Raw genomic sequence first — 21,353 nt, forward strand, 5'->3', positions numbered from 1 at the left:
ACCCTTTGAATTTAAGAAATGAATGGCAAACATGTTAAAGGTACAAAAAGGTTGTGATTGCAAGAAAATAAAACTTTCTTCTTTATTTGTTCTAGGTTATTGATGAATTTCTGATGATTTATTGTCAACATGTTTCAGATGTCCAACTGTTAAACTACTAAAACCGAGGATTATTCTACAAATGTACCACCTTCTTGTTTTCAGTGGTCACATCTTTCCAGGGATATACAGGAGTGAATTAGAATGGCACATGATGCTTTGCTGAATTGTTTATTGTGTTTTAAATGCATTTTGTAATGTGGATGCATTTAACTTCTAACAAGGAGAAAACTTTATGGATAACTCTATGCTGAAACAAATTATTCTTCAACCATGGTAAAACTTGCTAACCCACTGTATACAAAGTGGATACTTGAAGCTATACAGAAGGTTAAGAGGCAGAAGCAGAGGCCATCCGAAGAAAGAATTTGTCATGCGGTATCGGCTTCACATGGGTTAGACAAGAAGACTGTTCTGGAACAATTGGAATTAAGTGTTCTTGATGGCTCCATTCTTAAAGTAACAAACAAAGGGTGTGCATCCTATAAAGACCCAGATAATCCTGGGCGGATTTCGCCCCTCAAGTCGGCAACCTTTCCTATATCCCTAAAGGGATCTGTTAGGTCCACTGGGGATCTTCGAAATGTGGATTGGAATAAGCTACTGAAGAGAGCCATTGAAGGTCTTGATGATCTCAATGGTTGTTCTTTGAAGAACATAGAGAGATATCTTCGAAGCCAGGATGATTTGTCAAATGTAATTGACAGCCCAATATTTCAACAGCGTTTACGTTTAGCAGCGAAACGAGCTGTAAATAATGGGAGATTATTGAAGGATGGACCACTTTACAGGATGAACTATGGAAGTGTGGAAAGAATGGGATCATCTAAATACACTTGTGCTTCCACTTCATTTCTTCCACCTGTAACCCTTCTCCCCCACGAGAAAGACCAGGTAGGTGTTGTCTGAAAGATTTAGTAGTGTTGTATTCCCACTGTTGGTGCCTAGAATCGATTCTCTTTTTGGGTATTTCAATACCCAAGAATCGATACTCCTTTTTGGTAAAGCAGGTTCATTTTAAGTTACTGAATTTTACATATAATCTTAGACCCTGATGTGTTTTTAACAAATTCTAATAATACAGAATCGGAATAAGCAAAACCTTTCTCTAGCTAGATAATTAGGTTCTTAACAGATACAACACAGGAATACCACACATTTTTAAATAGTTTTGTTTATGAATGTGTGTGGTTATATATATTTTTAAAAGTATACAATAGTACTTTGATGCCAAGGAAACATTGTATCTGTCAGAAGATGTCTCTAAGGAACATGATTTTCTCTGTTGGTGTATAGTGTTATATTGATCTGGGGATTCCTTTTCGTGCTTATGCTGGTTAGGGCTGTGTGTGAAATACTTCTTTTTCTTCTTTAAACATATCCCTAACATTGCCACCTTTGTGGCTCACGTTCTGATCGAGGAAGAAATAATGCATGTAGATATTGAGTGCCATAAAGTATCAGTTCTGGTTGAAAAGTCCTTTTAATAATACCATATGTTTGTGTTGTTATGGTGAAGGAATCTCACGTTTTACTGGGGTGAGGATAGAGATGTTGGGTATTCCAGTTAGAACAGGTCCTGGACATGGGGGATCTACAAGGTGTTGAAATGTTCCATATGGGATTGTCATGCCTGAAAATGTAGCACCTCCATTTCAAATGAATTTTGTAGGCCAGAGTTGTGTGGCAGTTATGTCTGACTGTCCTGTCAGATTGCGGTTCTCTCTGCAATGCATCATTTTTTTTCCTGACTGAGATGAGTAGTAACAAGATGTCCATTTGATTCCAAGGCTCCAGAGACTTATTTGAAGAGCGACAAGGATGTTGCCCATTTCTTCATCAGCTCAATTGCTAGTTCTAATGTAGGATTCATACAATATTCTTGATTGTAAATAACTACCAATATTTTATTTTACAGTAAGAATATATTTCTGTTAGTCCTACAGTAATAATGTATTGTGCTCAAACAGATACAGTACCAGTCCAGTCAGAAGTCTTGAATCTGTAACATAATCCAGTCTGTAAAATAAGTTTTATTATTCACCTCTTAATTCAGATGCTGTTTTGTATGTTTTGGTGTTTCTGTTTTGGTTAATCTTTATTCCAGAGTTGGAAAATGATCTTAATGCTGCTGAAAACCTGATGCTGAAATTGCTGCTGATTTACTCTGCCTTAATTATTTGTAACATCAAATGAGCAGTGCTTTAATGTTGGCAGTTTTGTTGTAATTGCTACTAATTATTTAGGAGGACTAGGACCTGAAATTATACAGTACAGTAGTTAACAAGGCTCAGAAAACTGTCTTATCTGTTCGGTTGTGAAAAATACTAGGCAACAGCTCCGATTTACTTGCCGAGCTAATTTTAAATACAGGGAACAAGTATCAACGTTTATATATTATTACAAAATAGGGCTGTCAGTTAAGCATCAAAATAGCAATCGAATAATTGGGCATACACAATATAGTCGTTCGAAAGATTGTACCACCCACCCACATACGTTTTCGGTCCCCCCCCCCCCTTGATTGTTTATCCAGTATTTATAGTGATGGAATGAGGAATGGAATTGATCGAAAAATAGATTTTCGATTTTAATCGTAGCAGTCCTATTACAAAATGGCTTGGATAAATTAAACACCATGATTGGCTGAACAGATAAGATGACCAGACAGTAAGAATTGTCTTACTTAACGACTAGGGGCTAATCAGATGAAGATCAAAGTGTCAACAGCTTTACAAACTTTGTTCTGCCATTCTGGCAGAGATTTTAGTGTGTTAATTTAAAACAATATACCTAAAAGCTACTTTTTTAAAATGTCAAGTGTAGAGAGCACAACACTAGCATCTGAAGTTGGAAACACATTACAGGCAGGTATCTATCAATTACACTATGTAGTTGCAACCAGTCAACTACTGGCACCAACCAGTCAACCAGTAAAATCTACTACTTGTTGCAGCCCTAGGTTCAGGTTTTCAATATTTTAAATATTACAGTAACTGCAGAATTTGTTGTGTATTATCATGTCCCTGATCTTCTGGGTTCAGCTGATGCACTAAGACTGTGGGGAAGTTAAACTAGTTTGTTGCTTTTGATTTTCAAGAACCTAAACTGAAAATTTTAACCAGCAAAATACCAAATACACCCTTGATGCAAGATCTTTACTCTGGTCCTTTAATCTTTAGGTCTGTAATGTTTTGTTCAAGGACATTAGTAGAAATTATGGTATTAGTCAATTGGTTGATCAATAACTTTCGGTTACAATCATTTTAAACATAACTATGTTTGACAGTGAAAAGCTAATCAAAATAAAGGCCTAGCCTACATGTTCAATAACTGGAAGGATTTTACACAATCCGAAAGGCCTCCAAATACATATATTAATGCTGAGACAAATATTTGAATACATTTTTCGTATGTATTAGGACAAAAAAATGTTCGTATTCGCTACAAATGACCAAAATACCTTGCACACATTTAACATCTCGCCAGAATTTGCATGACAGTTTCAAACAATGGCAAATGAAAAAGAGCTGTGTGTAATATTATATTACACATTATATTATTTATTTTTTGTTACGACTTTGTGGAATATAATAAACGAGAACCAACATGTGAGTTTTTGTTCCCTTTACCATGCCATTTTTTCACTGTTTTAAGTGTTTAAAGTTAAATTTCAGTTTGCTTGTTCAGCTACAAAAAGGTACAAGTAAACCTCCTGTTATTACATTATGAAAATATGTCTATGTCCACTGTTTACTGTGAAGAAATGGCAATGGCAAGGAATGGAAAAAAAAAAATGCGGTGTCAACGTTATGTACTGTATTATAAATATTAATGTAAATTAATCTGTGCTGTTTGTCAAACACACAGTAAATAGCTTGTACAGTACAACAGCTTTTTGTGCACTATTAAGATGGCTTTAAATATTTTGAGAGTCTATTTCAGCATGGCATTTAATTTGGCTTAAACTTGTTGTTGAATAGCAACAATTGGAGCCGTTTGTTAATCCAGGCTCTGGACGTTCCCTTGTATTTGAATTGTTCAGTGAATGCAGGCCCCAGGTTTCCAGCACTTAGCTTGACTGTTGCTAGGAGATAAATTTCATTGACATGAGGACATGATAGCATGGTGCCAGTTGTTTCACAAGCAGCAAGGTCTGTCGTCTTGCAGATGGTTTAGAAAACTCTTGGTGGTGATTTAAATGTGTGCTGATTAGCTCATTGAATTAAATAACCTTTTGTTGTTTTTTTGTATTCCATGGACTGGCCAGTCTGCAGCTGCTCTTGTGCTTTTTATTAAATTGCTTCTGAGGTTAATGTAAGAAAGACTTGGAAAATGTTCAGTTTGGCCAACTTGGCTTCTGGATAGTCCCTTTTGAAGCTATAACAAGTTTAAAACGTCACATTTTTGTATTATCTTCTCTGCCTTGATAAAAACTAGGCCCTTGGTAAATGTCAGCACAGTTGAGAGATTTGAGATGTAGGCTAAATAAATTACTGTACTTGTTTACTTATCAGGGATTTCTTTTAAAGAAATCAAATTCAGACTTTTTCAAATTAATACTGTATTGCTTCTTAAAACACATTGAGATACTATACAGTACTACTTAGTTATAGCCTATTAGTTTGTTGCCGTCTCTGAGTTATTGTGTAAGTTCAGTAAATTTGAGGCTTATTTCATTGGTAAGTTTGGCTAATTCTCTCTTGAAAGATGATCACTGATCAATAACTATGTAGTGAACATTTTATTGAATGATGCGTTTGTTAGGTCGCTCAGTGGAAGGACTTTGTTAGCTTGTGGTTTATTGTCAAAAACTTGTGGTTTATTTGACTGGTCGTTGTCATATTGTCCCTGTCAGGATGTAAGAATTGTCACCTGGGTTCAAAAGCTGTACACTTCCCTTGAGTAAATGTGTAGTAGAATCCAGCTACAGAGCATGAAACGATAACTGTAGTGCTACTGTACCTGCTCACAAAAAGCATCTAGGTGATTGATAACATAAGGCAGATCAGCTTCTGGAAAAGTACAATTTCAGTAGAAACGTTTGGGGCATTGGGATGTCAGATCAAATCTGGAGTACAAGACGCATCCCTACAGTAGTTCTCTGCTATCTGAATTTGGAAATTAACCTGTATGTGTGAGTCAGAACAAATGGGATGTGCTTTGCAGAAATTATTATTTTTGTAGAAATAAAATGTAATAATAAGTTCTATGTAGCAGATTATTAAATCCAGTAGAAGGGTGTTTGCAGTCTGGATGATTAGGAATGGCTGTTCTGTGCCCTGGCAGTGTTTATATGCAGTACTGCAACAAAACCATAACAGACCACAGATGCGTGGTTTGGTTTTGGAGATGAAAGGCCTACAAATCTTCTGAAGCACTCTACAACAATTGCAGTATTTTATTTTTACCTGCTAAGCTATTGGTTAACACAATTCACATGTCGGAGGATATATATATTATATATATATATATATATATATATATATATATATATATATATATATATATATATATATATATATATGTATATGTGTGCCACACACTATATATAGATACAGATGTACCCCACATACATATACATATACATATATGTGTATATATTATATATATATATTATATATATGTATAACTTTGTTCATGACGAAACAATACTGCCACCCTTTGTGTAAAAAGTTTAACAACAAACAAGTACTGCCACCCTCCCCAAAGAAGCACATTTTTCAAATTGTGTAATAAAGTACTTAGACTAAAATACAAATCAATCAATCTTTTTTTTTTTTTATATAGTGCCTTTCATAGTGGCCCACAATTGCAAAGCACTTTACAAGATGCAGTAACAAGAAAATCCATAATACTTAAATACAGAGAAATGCATAGTACATGCTATACAGTAAAAAAAATGCATAATACATTAAATACAGTGAAAAGTGCATAATACATTAAATAGTAGCAGTAACACAGCAGCTAATAGTAGATATCAGGCTTAAAGAGCATGGAAAGGAAGAGAGAACAAGTGGGTCTTGAGAGTTGATTTGAAGTGAGCGATGGTGGATGCATCATGCACCAAAACTGGGAGAGTTCCAAAGAGTCGGAGCTAATTGCTAATTGCTAATCAGTCATTCAGTTGGAGTCTCGGTACAACTGCATGTGAATTAATAAAGTGCAGTTTCCCATGCTCGCATATTATTACATTTTACCTGCACGTGAAGTGCTGTGCAATCCTCGTGCCTAAATACAAATATACATTTTAAACACTTGTGTTACGCAGACCCATTTATATCCCGTGTACCAATGACTGTACACCAACATTAACACACTACACGTAACATACAACACAAATAAATAGCCCAGGGGTGGGGCACTTTGCCAGATATACCCCACTTGTGCAAAGCACACCTGGCCAAAATGGCCACCCCCCCCCCCCCCCCCGACAGCATGGTTGTCCACTCCCGCAGCGGAAAAGCTGCTCTGTCCCGTTGCACCCCTGGCAGTGGAAAAACTGCTAGGGGCAATGCTGTCAGCAGACCTGCTGACAACTTCCAGGCTGACTCATTCAGCCAGGGCAGTCCTGGAAGCGGAAAGGCTGCTGAGGAAGGTGATCTCCTGACCTCTCACCCCTTTTTCATAGCCGGCAGCTCCCTCTGGTGGGGCTCTGGCCGCACTGACCCCTGCGGCCAAGCAGAGCTGACGGCGACCCCAGGTGATTTGGAGCGGCAGGCATCCCTGGGCGATGCGGAGCGGCAGGCATCCTTGGGCGTGACTGAGTCTGGACAAGCTGGGGTGTGGTCTTTGACCCTCTTCTCGGCCACTGTGGCCGGGCAATTCTTCGCCATGCTTCCCTTAGCAGCCTATGCAGGAGCTGCTGAGGACCGCCAGCATCCAGTCCTGGTCCTTCTGGTGAAGGGAGAGGCAGCTCCTTCTTCTCTCCCCCTGATGGTTATGGAGGCAGAGGCAGCTCCAGCTCCTCTCCTCGTGATGGTGGGGGAAGTGATACCAGCAGGCATTCATCCTCTGCTGGTGGAAAGGGACCCAGCAGGCATTCATCCTCTGCAGGTGGAAAGGGACCCAGCAGGCATTCATCCTCTGCTGGTGGAAGGGGACCCAGCAGGCAGAGGTGGCGGAGGCAGAGGCAGTTCCTGCTGCTCTGCTGCTGGAGGTGGCGGAGGCAGAGGCAGCTCCTGCTGCTCTACTCCTGGCGTCAGAGGTTGGGCAGGCAGAGGCAGCTCTTGCTGCTCTGCTCCTGGCGTCGGAGGTGGCGCAGGTAGAGGCAGCTCCTGCTGCTCTGCACCTGGCGGTGGAGGTGGCCGAGATAGAGGCAGCTCCTGCTGCTCTGCTCCGGGCGACGGAGGTGGGAGCGGCGTGTAGGGGGACTGGTGCGGCTCTCCTTCTCGGGGCGAAACCAGCAGGTATTCTTCCCCTGCTGGTGGAGGTGGAAATAGCAGGCATTCTTCCTCTGCTGGTGGCTTGGGTTCTAGGGCCGTGGGATTCCCCTTCTCAGGCTGTGGAAGCACCGACTCCCCCCTCTTTGAGCTGTGGAAGCACCGACTCCCCCCTCTTTGAGCTCTGGAAGCACCCGGGTGTAGTCCTCCTCATAACTGCGGAAGGGACAGGAGGCAAAGTAATGCTTACCCTCGCAGAGGGGGCACAACGGCGATGACAGCCGGTTGGATCCTGACTTCCTAGCCCTCTGGCGGAACCACTCCTCTGTGTCGTCCCCATCCCCCCCATCCCATCTTTCGGGACATGCCAGCAGCTCTACCTGGACGAAGCAGTGCATGGTGGCGTGACTGGTTTTGCCACAGGCGAAACACCACAGCCCTGCTTGCTCCTTTCCCCCTTTGCTCTGCTGCTGCTGCTGCTGCTGCTGCAGCTTTCTTCTACCCCTCCTTCTCACCTTCCTCTCCTGGACCTGGTTCCTCGTCCTCCTCTTGGAAGGGGCAGACAGCCACCATGTGCCCGTACACCCCACAGGCAAGGCACTAGCCTTGGTCCTCAAGACCACCGAGAGCTCCTCCAGTTCCCTGCAACCGTCCCTCCCGCCTTCCATTTTTTTTTTTTTAACCAAAAAAAAAAAAAAAAAAGTCCTTTCCCAGGTCTGACGCTTGGAGGCGCTTATCCCACGCAGGACACCATATGTGACAAAGACAGCTGTAGTGGGTGACGTCAGACCCGGAACAATAACACAGGACAGACAGAGATGTGGATGTTTGAACAAAATAAGAGAATTAAACAAAACAGCATGCGGCACTTGACGACAAACAAAACGACAAAACGGTAAACGAAACACACTAACAAATGGCAGACGAACAGACAAACACGTTAAGTGAAATTATGGTCTACTTAATGCTTTTGCTTTCTCCTCTTCACACCCATCCTCCACTCACCGAACACACATTCGAGTGAGTGAAAACATGCTGCTTTTATGCAGCTGTACCGAGACTCGATTTTACTAATCAATCATTCTATTGGAGTCTCGGTACAACTGCATGTGAATTAATAAAGTGCAATTCCCTGTGCTCGCATATTATTACATTTTACCTGCATGTGAAGTGCTGTGCAATCCTCGTGCCTAAATACAAATATACATTTTAAACAAACTCGTGTTCCACAGACCCAATTATATCCCATGTCCCAATGACTATACACCAAAATTAACACACTACACGTAACATACAACACAAATAAATAGCCCAGGGCTGGGGCACTTTGCCACAGGCACTTAGAATTATAAAACACTGCACAGTATGTCCTTTTGATGATTTTTATGGATTGCTTACTTACATTTATGAAAATCTAATGTAAATTGTTTTACATTCTCAAACATGCAATGCATGGAACTGTCAGTACTGACCTCATTTGACGTTGTGTTATACATAAATACAACTGGAGCTTACTCATTTTTGGTTCTAAGACATCACAAGTAATGATTCCAGCATTTCTTTAAATGTAATTTCATTGTCCTAATATTTGCCTGTCTTAAGGGATATTTTTATGTTAAATATAGGTGTAACATGGACAACATGGTGTCTGTTACATGCAAAACTTCACATGTAACATTGTATTATGAAGGACATTTCAGAATAGTACATACTAAAACCAGCAATAAGCTTCATTTTATATATTTTCAGTTATTTATTGTGACACCCAGAACCAGAAATTCTCAACCTGTATGGTCTCTGTTTTTAACAGCAAACATGCAGAAAAAAAATGTAATTTAAAAACATGTGCATTTAAATCCTTATATAGCATGCACTTCTATTTCCTGTGTAGGTCTTGTGTACAGTCTTGAAAGACATTGCAGCAAGCATGCATTCTTTTTGTTTTGTTTAACTCCGATACCAGAAAGCTGTTTGCATATATTACTCAGGTAGTCTGTGATACTGTGCACTTCCTAGGTCACCACCTGGAGACTGAAATTCTCTTCACCTGAATTCACTTGTGGCAAAGCATGTCAGTCATTAGAGGAAACAGCTACTTGGTAATGCCAAGAAAGGAATGGATTGAATTTCAGCCTCCAGGTAAAATGAACTGGGAAGTGCACACAAACTGAGAGGTTTCAAGTACCAGATTTTTTTGTTTAATGAATAACATGCTTGCCACAACTTCTGTTTCTTTCAAGACTGCACATGAAAGAACTACAAAGGAGAACAGAAGTGCAGATAGACCAACGTACTCAATTATTTCATTAGCTAGAACCCTTTTAAAGCTGTATGAACTTTAACTACCAAATGCAATGTCAAGACCCTTGTAAAACACTGGCATTGTTAAACCTCCTTTTTCTTAGCAGTCTTGCATTCTCAGTTTAAATTTTACCTGTAAATAAAAATGATTGCAAAATACATGCTCTCACTAAAGTTAAATATACCTCTACTGTTTTGAACCACACAATTTCTTTAGAATGCAGGCTTTGCTTATATTCCCATTTTGTTTATAGCTCCCAGATGTAATTTGGTCCCAAATGTTTGTACACACTTGTGTGCAATATATACATAGATACCACAATAGTGTGTGCAGTAGATATATAGATATTGCACATAAGGGTGCAAAACTTTGGGACCAAATTACATTTTGGAGCTATAAACAAACTGCAATATAAGCGAAGTCTGCATTCTAAAGAAATTGAGTACACAGAAGGCTAAACTATGGAAGAATGCAGTAAACAGTTTTAATAGTAAATACAAGCTATCTATAATTTTACCTTGCAGTGTACCAAGAATTCTCTGCTTGTGTCTTGGCGACCCCGCATCCCATTTACTTAAAATTTATTTATTATAATTGATTGATTTTGTCAATGGATATACCCGATTTTCTACCCTGTCTGCCGAAACGTGTTAATAATAATTCCACCTACTAAACAAGACTTTTTTAAAAAAAAAAAAAAAAAAAAAAAAAACTGATGTGTCAGGAAGAGAGAGGAATCTACAGCAGTGAGAGCATAGCACAGGAGCAACTGAGAGACAGAAGTAAAAATGCAGGCAAACAATTTGAGAAATAACTGCACCTAGGCTTCGTTATTCATTTTGTCAGTTTGATGTAGCTGGAACAAGAAGTTCACTAAAGGTATTTAATCTACTACACAGAAAAACACAATGTTGTGTCTAGAAATTGCTAGAAAACAGCAGCTAATATAGCTTAAACTGGTATTAACTTCATTCCGTAATGGGCAGAAAAAACAGCAGTACAGAGCCCTTCAGTAAATTATGCTACATTCAAAGACCAGAACGTAAAATGTCTGCAAACGCACTACAGCAGCAGATGTTTGTTTATTTTAATTTGCATCTGTAGCCTAATGAATGTAGTACATCTGTTTTTTTTTTTTTTTTTTTTTTTTTTTTGTTTTTTTTTCTTTTGTTTAGAAAAGGCAATACAAACTAGGTAAAACCAGCACTTTCAGGCTGCTAAAGTAGCCAGCTAAAAATACATTGGGGTTAAGCATTTTTTTTAATGTCATGCCTGAACAAGACCTGATTTCTACCAGAATATTTGTTTGATCTTTATTAATTTATATTTAGAAAAATATACCCGATGTCCAAACGATTTATTCAGAAAAAAAAATTAAACTTGATTTAAAAAAAAATAAAAAAAATCCAATAATCACCTTAATTTGAAAAATAATTTCACCCGAAAATCAGAACCCCTAATTATATATTAAATAAACGTTTAATACATTATACATTTGTTAATCATGTTAGTCTGCCTATTTTTGCAACTGTGGTACCTACCATTCAGCAGAATTAAAATTGTAAAGGGTACTTCAGGTGGATCACTTCAGGCAGAAGGTTTTAATCAAAGTTAAAAACCACTGCCTTGTTAATAGATAGGATATTATGTATAATGTTTGATATATACAACACGGTGAATAAGGTGTGTTGTTTGAAGATGAACCAGAAGAAACGATACGAAACAAAAAAGCTGCATATTATTATTATTATTATTATTATATTATTATTATTATTATTGCTACTTTTATTTTAAAGCAAGTTGCTGAAGCTGCTTCTGAACAAAATACATTTATATTGAAGAGTTAACAGTAATGCAATACATCTATGTTGTAGTGTTAACAGTAATAAAGTAAGAAAATAGTCACAGAAAAAACACGTCTGCGCATCAACTAAATTGAGAATTCTGATTACTGACGTTACAAAAGACCCCAGTGCCGGTTGGTGTCACAGGTGTTTTTTTTTTTTGTTTTTTTTATATATAGTAAATCCAAATCAGTATTTGTAACACTGATTTTAACGAAGACAGTACATTTCTAAAATACTATACCTGTTTTCCTTTTTTTCTCCATCTTTTGTTTTTGTGAAGCCTGCGTTTCAAATCTACCGGCATAACTATGTTGAAACCAGTATGTCAAATGCTGAGGTAAAACAGATTCCTGCTTTGAGCAAAGAATGACAACGTAATAAAAAGGGAAAAACAAAATTTGTGATTGTCATAAAACACTGGATTGCGGTAATTCTGAAAAGTATGTACATTTTCAACACAAACTGCTGTACGGTCGTTACAGATGCTGGTATTGACTCCAACGTGGAGTAGGTAATTAAAATGTGATATGAAAATCATATATTTGAACTCCAAACGTACACATTTTATAAAATAAAGAACTACTGCATTTTGAATATACAGATTTTTACATTTAATAAAATAGAACACAACAAAAATTGTAATTATTGACAGCACATGTAACGTCCAAAACCCAAATTGATGATATGTAAATCAAATACAAGAAGAAAAAAACAAAACAATGCAAACAGCATATTTAAGTATATTTTATTAATTTTCACTAAAATAAACGTATGTAGCAGAAGTTTTTAAATCAAGGTATATGATGACTGCGCCAGTCATGTCACAAATACAAGATTTTTTTTCGTGACATGTACACTTTGTCAAGATTCTAAAATATAAGTCAAGTAAAAATAATGGCTGCGTTCCTAAATTCAACGCTGAGAAGCAACAACTCTTCAAATCGTTCCTAAACTCACCATTAAGAGCTAGTGACGGGTAGCGTTGGCTTAACGATAACTCTACAAACTCACCAACTCTCAAAGCTGGTGAGCTGCTCAACAGAAAGATGGCGACATCCATAACCACGATTAAGCTGCTATATAAAAATTATGACTGGGATATCAATGTAGATGCTGATACCGTTGTCCGTTTTTAAAACGGTAATTGTTAATATACACACGATTTATTTTATTTATGTATTATTTTATAACAAATAAGTGCAGCAAATATGACAGCGTAACTACAACCCATATATATATATATATATATATATATATATATATATGTATGTATATATATATGTATGTGTGTGTGTATATATATATATTATATATATATATATATATATATATATATATATATATATATATATATATATATATATATATATATTACAAAGTAATGCAGCATATTTAATAAATATAAATTGTATTTAAGATTTTGTAATATTCTTTTTCGATTCTGAAGCTGGAGGCCCAATATTCAGAATCACTCATTTAAAATGTTACCGTTTTAGTTTAGGAATGCAACGAAGCACACTTTTATAATCCATTTGGCAGAATGGCACACATGTTTACTTGTTATAATCCATTTGGCAGAACGTGCACGACTATTTTCACAGACAGATTAGCACAAACCTGCTGTATTTTATGGACTATCTAATGTTACTTTGGGTATGGTAATCCATCAGGGTCTATGAAAGCATATGGCAGAAAAGCAACACATGCAACAGTGAATACTGTATAACCTATGGAAGTGAAGGGAGACTGAACTATAACTCATTTTAAAATATATATGCATCCAATTGATTATTCCACATTTATTACATTTCTTGTTGCGTACAGTACTTTTCACAACAGGCTCTGCAAGTTGATATATCTGCAACCTTTGGGATACAGTAGCTGTATTAATAGAATTAAATGGTTGTGATTTACTGTAATTTTATACTTGGGTGAAAACACTACTTTAATATTTAATTGGGTACAAATCCTCTATTGGCTAGTGTAAGTTCACCTGACAGAAGTATACTGTACCTGGAAAAGACTTTGGATCAAACCCCTGTGCTTGACTTAGTTGAAGCAGTTGTACTTTAACACCAGAACCTCCACGCGGGTCAGTTTAACCCATTTTAGATTTAAAATGTTAATTACTCTTCCGTTGTAAGTCGTAGGAGTGTGTCCATTTTTGACTAACTAAATATATTAATTAAATATCCTGATGCCATTTGATAGCCAGAATCGCAAAAATGATAGTTATAAACAGTTCTACCTAGAACCTCCACGTGGGTCAATTTGACCCATGCATGTCGTTTTTTTTTTTTTTTTTTTTTTTTTTTAAACCCTTAGCCGTCCATTTATTCAGTGCCTGTCGGGCGCGTCCGGTCCAATTTATTTCGCACGTGCTGTTTATGAGTAATTTTATTCAAAGTTAAAACAGCTTTAAAAGGCACTGCATATCAACAGGACACTCAGTACTGCAGCTCCAGCCCCGCCCCACCCCATGTTCACTGTATTTATCACATACCTCTTCATAGTCGTGCATACTGATAAATCATCTCCTGATCACTCGTTATATCACCAAGCTCCTCAATAATGCGATCCAAGTGTCTGTGATATTCTTTGAGCACTGGATGCGGAAGCAGCTATCTTGTTTATGTCTGTGTTATCTCTGTGGTGCAGGGATTATGTGTATTGTTCAGATCTGGTTTTGGTAGTCTGAATAATTCTGTAAGTTTCATTTGCCTCAGTCTGCTGGTTCTTTTTTTGGCAGCTAAATCTCGTAGCCGTTTTCGCAGCAGAAGCTGTGTGTGTAATACACCACATGTAATTCATCACATGATTCCAGGTGTGTTTGGTTGATTGATTAGACAGTACAGTTAATCAATGATTAGATAATTGACTCTCTACTGTAATAGAGAGCAAGCACCTATACAATATTTTGCTTAACCTTATATGGATTCTAGTATTGAATGAAGGGACACATCCTTGTGAGTGGTGTAGATGGTCAATTTTGGACAGGGGAGCTACAGTACTGTACAGAAAAAGTAGGAAAGGGTCAAGTGAATCTGTGTGTATAAAATAAAGATTATCTTAAGACCAAACAAAATGCTGCATGTTTCACTGTTGTAGTACAAAAACTGTGAAACACGGTTGTTTCCATTAGTTGAATAAAAAGACAATACTGTAACACTGTTCAGAGAGATGATATTCTTAAGAAATAGGTTCTATTTGTGACTACCAACAAATAATGTATGCAGTGTCACAAAGCTGTTTTTTTTTTTTTTCTAGTAGCATTTGCACACACCTGAGAAATCCTTTACAAATCCTGATAATCACTGAATGACAATACTGCAGTAGTATGTTTGATACCCTGGCCTATTTTTTTTTTTTTGTATGAAATGTAATTATATCCTAAAGTTTGTGTGTTTACTCAAGTGAGAGCTCTCTCCTCATAAATTACTTCCAGCTCTGTTTAGTTTTGCTTTTGAGATTCTTCTCTTATGGAAATTGAATATAGAGTAATACGTTTGTGCAAATCTATATTAACTACAGTATACTAATCATAGTACAGACTTTTCAGTCACGCAGACAGAATAACAACAAAGCTTGCTAGGCATTTAAAGGAAAATATTGATCAACATCATTTAAGCTTACACGGGTAGTCTGCAGGTGACTAACATGCCGTAAATAAGATGGGTAATGTGCATATTTACTGTACATGCAACATAAACGATACATGAAGAAAATGCCTGAGTTTGGTGAAACCTGCAGTAAAAGCTCCATTAAAGTAGTGTGAAGCACTGTTGAGCACTGAACTCTGCTCAGGGATTGAATGAGATGTAATTATTGTGTAGTTTATTTTATTTGTTTATTTTTTAGATATCTGGGGGCTGCAGGTAAAGGTCTAAGATACCATAACAGAATGGATTACATTACTGTATTTAGCTGGTGTACTCTGTGTGTTCATGTTTTCAGTTATTTTCATTCCAAGACAAAACATTAAGTTACTTCACCAAGCAGAATACATTGGTCTTTGCACTCACGCAAGTTTGGGATGAAAATCGGAACGTGCATTGCGTTCCAACAACCAGTACAGTTCAGGCACAAAATAAATTCTGTGCTGTACAGTAGCTTGGTAACACTTGTTGCTTTAGTTCGGCAGTTGAAGAGACTGTAGCCTTGTAAATATCTTTTAATAAACATGATGATGTAAATACATTGTCAGTTTAAACTTTCATCTGCTATACTGTAGTTTTGTAACACCAGCCCAGAGGGAATATGAACAGCAGTTTGCTTTTGACAGCACTATGTCCTTGCTGGTATTGATTAGGTTGTTCGGCAAAGTGAGAATTGATTCAGCTTTATACTGGTAGTTATGTCATAATCCTGAAGATGAATTAGGAGTCAAGATGTTGCCAGGAAAATCAGTTCTGCAAACTACTATTTTTGAAGTAGTTAATACAATGGGTATGATTATTCCCCCCTGAAGATAGATGTTCCTGCCGGAGTATATACAGTTGTGGAGGCAGGCATACGGACTGTACAATACTTTTTAACACTTTAGAATTTCGCTATATCTATTTAACTAATTGCCTGAATGTGAGGAGACTTGTATAGATTATTATACCTTTGTCTCATTGTATACACTTTTCATGTTTATACTTTTAATTTTAGCTATTCAAAAGTCATTTGATCAGTTCGCTATTCTCTTTGGCCTGTTTTTCCTTGTTGTGGTGGCTTTTTAAGCGTCTGCTTTGAGGGGTCGTGTACATCTTACATTTCTTCCAGTTTTTACTGCAGAACTGACATTTCTTTGCACACATTTTTATGGTGGTCTTAAATTACAGTTGCATCACATGCTACATTAATGTCTGATTTAGTGTCCTGCAGTGGGGCAGTGAGTGAATGTGACACACAAGATTTGGTTTTTGCTTGGGTTGGTTAACAAAGTAAGAGAATAACTTGATGAAGCAAATCAAAACATAATCTTTAGCATTTGCACTGTACAGTATGTTAGTACCATTTATGCATATAAACAAGCGTTATGTGCAGGTCTAAAGGCAGGTTACCTTTAAACAAAGGACTGTATTCGCCCCATGAAGGAAATCTTTTTCTACTTTACTATAATGATTTAATTCTACATAGAGGTACCTACAAAACCATACATTTATGTAGTGGTAATAATAATAATAACAACTTGAAACCATAAATGTTTTAGGATTCAACCAAAAAAGCATTGGAATAATCTACTCGCAGTTCATTGATGGATTTACTGTAGCATCAAGTCTGTTTTGCCGCACACAACTGAGCTATCCTATTGTTGTTTTAAGATATTTTTAAAAATTCCAAACACCGCTCTTTTGAGACATGTTTACTGCAGGTTGATTGTACGTTACACAGTACTGCAAGGAAAACTGTCTCTGTGTTCTTGCATCCTTAGTAAGTGCTTCGACCCACACATTCAATTGTGCGCTTGAAGAAATTCAAGCATGAGTATCGGTTTACGTTATCGGCTGAGATAACAAAAACTGCCGGTAGCCGGTTGTGATTTTTATGCTTATATCGGTGCCATGCCGATAGATTACCGATTTAATGGTGCACCCCTAATTTATGTTGTAAAATATTGTGACATGATAGTTCGTTATTTAAATGAGTGATTATGTACTCTTTAAATCAAAGTGTTTTACAGTACATGATCTTTGCATTTACCAACATTGTTATTATAACTATATATTTGTTTGGAGGGAATTGTTGAGAGAACTTAAATGTAAACTGTCATTTGCTGTAAACTGTACCCTACAGTACAGTAAGAATATTCCATCATTATTAATTAGGATTGTAAATGTAATAGACTTTCGTCTTTGATCTTGAACAACGAACAACTTTCGTCCCTTCCGTTACCTTAATCCTTGTTCATGGAATGTACATTAACTCATTGACTAGATTTGTCAGATTTTAAAGAAGAAAATCTTCTGGGAATAATAAACGAAAATGTGTGTTTTGATTGTTTTATGCACAATTTGAAACTGTTAATGAACAATTTTTTCATTCCATAAGCAACATTTGAATGCTGTACATTATGTTGAAGGTTTTGATCTGTATTCTCATGTGATGTGTTGGCATTTTTCAACCATGGCTGAATTATTATTTTTATAGTGATACAATTATGATGTGTCAAGAAAATAATTGGAGACCATTCATAATTTGAATGTTTTAATACTGTGGTCTATTCAATTTATCCAGTGGTGCTGACCTAAATACCTTCATTGTTTAAATGATTTAAAAAGGACCTGTGCTTCTGTTTTTGCTGTAGTGTATTTCTGTTTTTAAAAGTACTGTACTTGGAGAATGGATTGCACTGTTACAGTTAAGGTGTACAGTTGGTTTTCATAACCTTGATACACAAAGGCTACAGTAGGTTTTTTTTTCATTTGAATAACAGATTCAGTTTTTGATCATTACAAGATTAATGTTCTTGCAGCATTTTTTGCACTGTGTGGAGTGTAAGAAACAGTTTTACAACATGAACAGTAATTCAATTAGTTGTAAAGCACTCCCTTTGGTCTTTTAGTAGTCTGATTTATGTTAATTGTTGTGATCATTAATCTTTTATTTATGTGTGAAATATATAGGGAGATTATTAGCAGATTAAGTGCATGTTTTTTTATGTATTTATGCAAAATTAGCCTAATGAAATCCATGACACAGGATTTCAGGATACTCTAATTATAGTGGCGGGCAGGTCTAGTAAAATGGGCAGTTAGGCATGAAAGAACAGCAACAATGGCATAAAAAATATCAATTAAGTATATGTAAGACCTTTAGGTTTCAGTTACCATAACAATGCAAAAAAGTAATCTCCACCTTGTATAGTGGATAATCCTGTTTTTCATTTTGTCTTAAGTCTCCCACCCAATAAACTTCTGGATTTGGACTGTAGAACTGTTGGTGGTTATTGGTTATATTTTTATTACTTTTATTTTTTATTCTAGCTCCGAGCTGACCCCATCCCAATATGCAGTTTCTGTTTAGGAACAAGAGAGTCAAATCGTGACAAAACTCAAGAAGAGCTTCTGTCCTGTGCAGACTGTGGAAGTAGCGGTAAGTAAAATTGTACTGTAGTAATTTGGTGTTTGTCGCACATTTCGGAGTTTCACTTCATTTAAATTGATCTGATTTCACATTATTTGTTTTGGATTGATGCAAATATAGCCAGAACATGGTTTGTACCATATATGTGGCACTACATGAAACTGTATTGTTTTTAAAAAAAAAAATAAAATGAAAAAAACTGCCTGTAGTAGGGATGCAACAGGTATGAAGACTTTCCCAAACCAAAACCGACATACAGTTCCAAACCAAATTATATTTAATTAGTCATTTTTGTACAGTGGAAAAGCATTGGCAGTGTCAACACTACGCCAGTGTTTTTTTGTTTTTTTTTGGGGGAACTTGTCACACACTTTGCTCCATGTAGCCTAGAGGGTTCACATTTAATATCCCTTGATACTTTAATATAGTAACATAGATCAAAATTATGACAAGTCCTGATTGATTGTGATAGCCCTGTGTACGGTCTGTTGATGAAAGGTGCTGTTGTTGCTAGCACTGCAGGTGTGCACAAACACTTTTTAACCTTTTGTTAAAAAAATGCATCCTAAGTGAAAAGCTGAAGCTGGAAGGTCAGTCTGTCACGTTTGTTAAGTTACTCTGTGTAGACCCTATAAAAATTAATAATGATGCTTAACTGGCTAAAACAACCAAATACAAAAGTATTGAAAGTGCATATTGAAACTTGTTTTGTTTGTTTGATTACTTTGTTGCTGCATTCTATTGGCATATCGATTAATTAAAGTGTAAGGTATGTTTTTGCACACGATTTGCCACTTGCAACTGACCGTGGCAATTTTTTTTTAAAGTTTTGTCTATTAATACATTTATTTTATTCTTTCTACATGTGTCATATTATATAATGCATTGGTATGGGGGATGTAAAACCCTGTATTAAGCTTATGTCACAGAAAAAAAAAGTGTTTTAATGGCATGTCCCTTTGCCTTGGCTGCACAAATGCAGTTTTTAACTTTATTTTGGTTTTACCAAAAACTGGTTGGGCGGAACAGCTGAAAGGGTTGATAAACAAACCGATCATAACTTGCATCCATAGCTTGTAGGGATGCATTTCCTTGGTGACCATCTTGTAGTCGAGAGGCTCATTTGGGGTATGTCACATGTATATTAAACTATCTACATTACCAGAAATGTATCTAATTTGTACCTACTATTGTAGCCTACTATTGTTAGGGGTCTCCATCCCTGGCATATGTGTGACATGCAATGGTTGCCTTGAATTCAAAACAATTGAGCCCGATCCTTTGCAGAAGTGAGACTGCTTTTTAGATGTGTAATACTTTATGTAGAATTCAGCTACATTAAACATTTAACAAAGTCTGCTTTGTACAACAGGGAATGGATACTTTACTGTCCAGGTCTGGTTTCTGGGATATGTTTAATATTGTGCACAAGTTTGTACAAAATCATATTTTTGAATTGTGCTGTAGGAGCTTCAGATTCTGTTCTAGATTAACGATGGTTTGAAGAATAGCTTGGTCAATAGTAATGTAATTGTAGAACAAAGATTAGTTAAAATTTGCTGCTACAGATTGGTGGCATTTCTTTTTTTTTTACAACCAAATTCAACCTTCCATTAAATTACCACTGTAATGCACTAATTTGTTTGTAACAATTATTTTGTAACTGTCTTCGGCTGAGAGGATTTTATCTCTTGAATTTGACGAAGCAGCATTAGGTGCTTTTTCATTAACTGTTTATAGTGTACAAAATGAGCATTCACTAACACAGCTGTTTGGCAGTCCTGGGAGGAAATGTAAGGATAAGAAGACAAGCTTTTACATGACTTTCATGAATCGACTTCCATTAGAATGAATGATGCTCATGTTTCTGGCTTTTTAAGATCAAATTATCTTTAATTAGCTACTGTACTCGGATGTATTGGATAATACAGTGCTTTTTAGAAACAGACACAGATCTTGAAAATGTATAATGTGGGCTACGCTTTTAACAAAGTTGATGCAATAACTATTTTAAAATGCACAATTCAGAAAATGTTTTGTATACCCATGTTGAAAATATGAATGACAAACATTTGAAAATACAAAGGGTATTACTGTATAAATAAAAAGCTGATTTTGTGTTTTTTATTCTGGAAATTGTCAAATGTTCAACAACCGTTACTGTATTTGGGCACGTGATTTCAGATATGCCTCTCCTATCTAGAAGGGACAACGTGATGGAATTTAATTACAGATCTGTTTAACATCCATGGAAGCAAAAACATGTTGATTATTTACTTGGAGCTACTTTCTGTGAATTAATGTTGGAAGGTGTTGTGCCTCAACCATGCCAAGCTGTTTGACAAATATGTGAATTAAAGTGTAATTTGGATTTGTGGAATAAACTGTACATGTTGTGTCATTTATTTTTAATTAATTATTTTTTTTTTTTTTAAATAAAGGGCACCCAACATGTCTGAAGTTCTCTCCGGAGCTGACCATTAACGTAAAGGCTTTACGATGGCAGTGTATTGAATGCAAGACTTGTAGTGCCTGTCGAATACAAGGCAAAAATGCAGTAAGTGTAGGCAATGCTTTATTTTCAGGGTTATGGAAAGATTGCATGCTAAATTTGGTTTTGACTTTGAATAATACTACTGCCGTATTGACATC

The 21,353-nt window shown here is 36.6% G+C and overlaps 1 protein-coding gene across 8 annotated transcripts in view; it reads left to right on the forward strand.

Moving 5' to 3' along the window:
* The window catches only part of LOC121321814 (histone acetyltransferase KAT6B-like), a 42,954-nt gene that overhangs the window by 3,793 nt on the left and 17,808 nt on the right, over positions 1–21,353 (forward strand). For all 8 annotated transcript variants that reach the window (XM_041261033.1, XM_041261036.1, XM_041261032.1 and 5 more), the window contains 3 exons: positions 96–993; positions 18,602–18,710; positions 21,143–21,258. In XM_041261033.1, coding sequence (XP_041116967.1) covers positions 373–993; positions 18,602–18,710; positions 21,143–21,258 — 846 coding nt within the window. In that variant the 5' untranslated portion in view covers positions 96–372. The remainder of the gene's footprint in view (positions 1–95; positions 994–18,601; positions 18,711–21,142; positions 21,259–21,353) is intronic.

The sequence above is a fragment of the Polyodon spathula genome, chromosome 10 (assembly GCF_017654505.1).
Source record: "Polyodon spathula isolate WHYD16114869_AA chromosome 10, ASM1765450v1, whole genome shotgun sequence".
NCBI lineage: Eukaryota > Metazoa > Chordata > Actinopteri > Acipenseriformes > Polyodontidae > Polyodon > Polyodon spathula.